The sequence below is a fragment of the Palaemon carinicauda genome, chromosome 4, assembly GCF_036898095.1.
Source record: "Palaemon carinicauda isolate YSFRI2023 chromosome 4, ASM3689809v2, whole genome shotgun sequence".
In the NCBI taxonomy this organism is placed as follows: domain Eukaryota; kingdom Metazoa; phylum Arthropoda; class Malacostraca; order Decapoda; family Palaemonidae; genus Palaemon; species Palaemon carinicauda.
The window spans coordinates 13,737,435-13,742,168 of NC_090728.1; the positions used below are offsets into that span (position 1 = coordinate 13,737,435).

The window sequence follows — 4,734 nt, forward strand, 5'->3', positions numbered from 1 at the left end:
AACAATGATATACTTGCTATATGTTTTCTTCTGTTTGCATGTCCTGTTGGACATAGGATTACATAGCTAACCGTGGTCTGAAGAAGTGCGTGCTCTCACACTGTGAATATGGGGCGAGTAACCAAACAGATAGCGTTGGGAGATATGGCAGAAGTGGTGCGAGAGGCTAAACACAGGAGCTAGCCATTCATTAACCCATTAAGGACAAGAATTATTTATTGGTTTTAAAAACACCCTATTTGCAGAAGATACCTTATTTTGATCTACTATCAACATAAAATCATTACCATAAAAAACTCCTTGCTTAAGTATGATTTATTTGATGGCAGCTCTTGCTGCCACTAGGCACTTGAATGAACAAAATATTTTCATTCCAGATATAACATATAACTTTTTAACAAACATAGGTATATTAAGCATTCCTTTATATTTTTCTTGTACATGTATGATGTGTATTGTATAACAAACGTTATCCCTATATAGCTTCAAATTCTTTCAGTCTGTTGTTCATTATACACTACTGAGGTATTTTATGATAGGGCTCTATGCATTCTAGATGAAGAGGTACAGAACACATATTGCAAATGTATTTTGTGCGTCGAGAACATTCGCGGCATCTTGAGTGACGCTGGTCTCCTTTCTTGGTCCAGTGCTGCTCTCCATTTTACCTAACGGAATCTTTTGCAATTCCAACAGACAGTCTCATAGCGCCAGGAGATGTACGAGGAATACCATATTACTTCGTTATAGCAATTACAAAATGTCGGATGAATTCTAGCAAAGGGATTATATTTCCCAGTTTACGGTAAAGCATCCATGAATTGACAAGTTGAGCATTGATGCTCCACGCAAAGATTGGCCACCACCATTTTTTTGAACTAATTCGAATTCTATAGGCCGATACTTGTTGATCAAATATATAAACACCACCCTTCTGTTTATTTAATACCTGAATGGAATTGGGCATATCAACCTCAATGTGCTTTTTCTCAAGTTTGCTCCATCGGCCTTTTTTTTTTTTTTTTTTTTTTTTTTTTTTTTTTTTTTTTTAAGCCCCAGTAACTACCCTATTGTCCTTCCATTTTACAACTGATGTGCTACCAGTAAATGCCTCTTCCATGTACCCACAACATTTTTTCTTCTCCATTTCCTTCTTTTCCGTTAGTAGGGCACCATGAAGACGATCCTCTTTTATTGTGCCAATACCTCCTATTCCTCGATTTGCTAAATTTTTCCGCAATGGTAATGAGGTGAAGAGATTGTCAAACACTGCATGCTAGCCAGCCTGTAAATTGATCTTATTAGACATCTCTACCACGTTATTTGGACCTTGGCAAAGTCCTATATCAGGGATTTTAGTGTCAGAACCGCAATAGGGCTCACAATAGAGAAGAGATCCGTCTGAAGTACATGCAGCCTAAACTTCAAAACCAAATCTTACTGGTTTGCCTCTTATAAACTGCTTAGCCCAGTGTTTTCCATATTCAGGGATCATAATTTCATCTATGTTATGAAATTCTTGCTGAAACTGAAGATTGCTGACATTACCGAGGTGCTGGAAAAGTGGACGTACCTGAAAGTTTTGAATGCCATAATAAACATGAGGTTTTATTGGTCAATATATTTCATTTCTTCAGTATATCATAAAAAAAAGGAAAAATAAATCGACAAACATTATTTATGTGAAAAGTCATCAAAACCATAATCTGATGTCATAGTATAAAAAGAAACATAACTATTACCTTGTAAAATCGGTTGTCAGTCATTTTCATGTTGTCATCAAAATGAAGACTTCTAAGAATTTTATCAAATGTATCTTTCCAAAAGCTTTCAGAAACCAAGTTATTGAATACATCAGGAGTTTCAGACCAGTACATTCTTCGGTAGGGAAGTTTGTTGTAGCCAGAAAGTATAAGAATAGAACGAAAAATCTTCATATTTTCTGGTGTGATGTGGTCTTTAGAGAGCGACTTTTGTTCTGCATATATTGTGCTCTAATGACAAAGGTCTTCAATCCATTGTTCAGTCCAGAAAAGATTTATGCAGTCGACAGGGTTATTTACTTTTTCTTTCAATTTGCCAAGCTCTTCATTTGGTGGTTGGACAAAATCTGGAACAGCATTGTAACTCTGCAAAAAAAAAAAAAAAAAAAAAAAAAAAGGAGGGGAGGGATAAAGAAATCTAAATATGTTTGTCAAGGTGAGGTAAAAAAGGGAGACTGGTAGAAGAGGAGGAGGAAGGGAAAGAGAGAGAGAGAGAGAGAAAAAATAGTATGGCCAGGTAAGGGTACTAAGTAATCATTCAGTTTTATGTACTATATTCATGATGTCACAAGTATAAATTGCATATAGGCTACATACCGCATCTTGTTCCGATGCCATTCAAAACCATTCCTTTGGAGTTGTTTGGCTGTTTATTTCGATGTTGATGGAAGAAATTCTTCAACATTTGTCTTTTCACTGTCATTTCCTACATGTCCTGCAATATCAATTGCGAGGTCTATGGGGAAAATCCTTCTGGGCAAATGATCAGGACTGCATGTAACTTCATCCTCTGAAGCATCCGAGTCTTGGTCAATGTCCAAATCCGGATCCTCAAGGGGCGGATTTACAGAAACATCTGCTTCCTTATTTTCGAGGTTATCCAAAAGGTCGTAGATTTCATTCATAGTAAGTCTGCAGTAAACACACACACACACATACACACACAAACACACGCACACACACACACACACACACACACACACATATATATATATATATATATATATATATATATATATATATATATATATATATATATATATATATATAATGAGTGTGTTTACCTGTATATAGAACTATATATCGACATGCACACAGATGTACTATCATTTTTGTAGGAATACTAATGTTACGTTTGTAAGATAAAACATCCGTGAGCATGAAAGATTACATCACCTTTTCTTATAAAACTCCTGTGGAGCCGAATAACAAACAAAGAATTGAGTAAATTCATCGTTAATTTATTATTTCAGTCATGAATCTACGAACAGAATATACTCTAATAAAATTTTTACCGCTATTTGAAAAATAAATGAACTCTATATAAGAAAAAAAAATTATTACGTTATTGCCTAGCGGCAGTTAAGTTGCCATCCAAAATGCCTTTCTCAGGGTTGGCCTTGAACAAAATTGCAGATATTTTATGGATAACACACAAAAAAGAAATCTCTAGATCATGGAAGCACAGCAATAATGTTTTGAAATTATTGTAAATTTCATATAGATAATACCTTTCTTCACAACTAAATGTAGCACTCTTTTCAGCCATCTTAACTTATTCACACTCTAATCTCAACTGACACCATTAGGTGAACTGGAAGGTAATGTGGCCCGGTCAGAAACAATAATGAACTTGTTTCAACATGCTAATAATGTAAGCTAAGGCTGTAAGTCATTGCCGCTACAATGACTTCATCCAATTTACTCAGATTCCTTTGGTTATCCTGAATATAAGGACTACTAAAGATTCCCGTGGTGTCTCAGCAGCTATATTGGTGATGGTGACCCATTGGTCATCCTTGCCTAATTATTTTCATTCTGCAACCTTCTCTGACAATCTCCAGTGCCTACGTCACATTCTGGGAAAATTTTCTTCACGACATCAGACTTACAAGCCCCTAGCTAAGCAACACATACATATAGATTTTCCTTCTACAATTGAAGTTTTCCTCTGCTACAATACTAGAAAATCTACTCTATTGCCCCATTGAATGGGCACTTTCCTTGTGATCCATCACAATCCGAAAACTGTCTTAATCAAAGTTCGTTGCAAAGAAGATTGGGTCTCCATTGATTGTCTAAAACTTACGTTTCTCCCGCAAAGTGCCCCTTCTTCATACACCTCTTAATAACCCTGTGCCATATTTTACATGTGTCTATCTTTTTTTAATTTCTGCCGGGTGGGATGGAGCCACGTACGGCATATGTTTCACACATATTCGTATATTGTAACGGTATATTTTTTTTCTTGTATATCTTGCTCTCCTCCAGGATGCTCATATGATTAACCTTGATTTTAGCGCTGGCTTTGACAGTGTTAATCATGAGTCCCTTCTTTTCAAACTTAAACTGTTGGGAGTGGTTGGGTCGTTTCTTAGCATTATTATTGAATTTTTAAGTAATAGATCTCAAAGAGTTGTTGTTGATGGGTACCATACTGAGTATAGGAATATGATATCTAGTGTTCCACAGGGTAGTGTTATTGGCCCATTACTTTTCATACTATATACACATGATATGGGGTTTACCCAAGAAAACAAGATTGTTGCATATGCAGATGATGCTATTCTCTTTCCATTAATTCCATGTCCTGAATGTAGATCTGGGGTTGCTGAATCCCTTAATTGAGATCTAGCTAAAATAAGTGCATGGTGCAAATTATAGGGTATGAAGCTATATCCTAATAAAAGTATAATTATAAGTAGGTCAAGGACGGTGGTTCCTCAACATCCGGATCTCAGTATTGATAATGTTTCTTTAAATTTGTATGAGTCTTTTAAAATTTTAGGTATGATTCTCGACAGCAAATTTACTTTTGAGAAATACATTAGGTCTGCGTCTTCTTCAATTTTACGAAAAAAAAAATGGCTTATTAAGAAGGTCTTTTAAGATTTTTGGTGATCAATCTATTTTGAAGAAGTGTCATTTTTTCTTTCATTCCTGTTTCGAACATTGTTCTCCTGTCTGGTCT

General features: G+C 35.6%; 1 protein-coding gene across 1 annotated transcript; it reads right to left on the reverse strand.

Moving 5' to 3' along the window:
* Nucleotides 1-315: 315 nt before the first annotated feature.
* LOC137639284 (piggyBac transposable element-derived protein 3-like) lies at nt 316-2,668 on the reverse strand. Its single transcript, XM_068371566.1, has 4 exons — nt 2,474-2,668; nt 1,743-1,994; nt 1,442-1,573; nt 316-390 (listed from the first exon to the last, which is right to left on the reverse strand). Exons 1-4 carry the CDS (start codon nt 2,666-2,668, stop codon nt 316-318), a joined length of 654 nt encoding a protein of 217 aa, XP_068227667.1.
* Between the last annotated feature and the right edge of the window lie 2,066 nt (nt 2,669-4,734).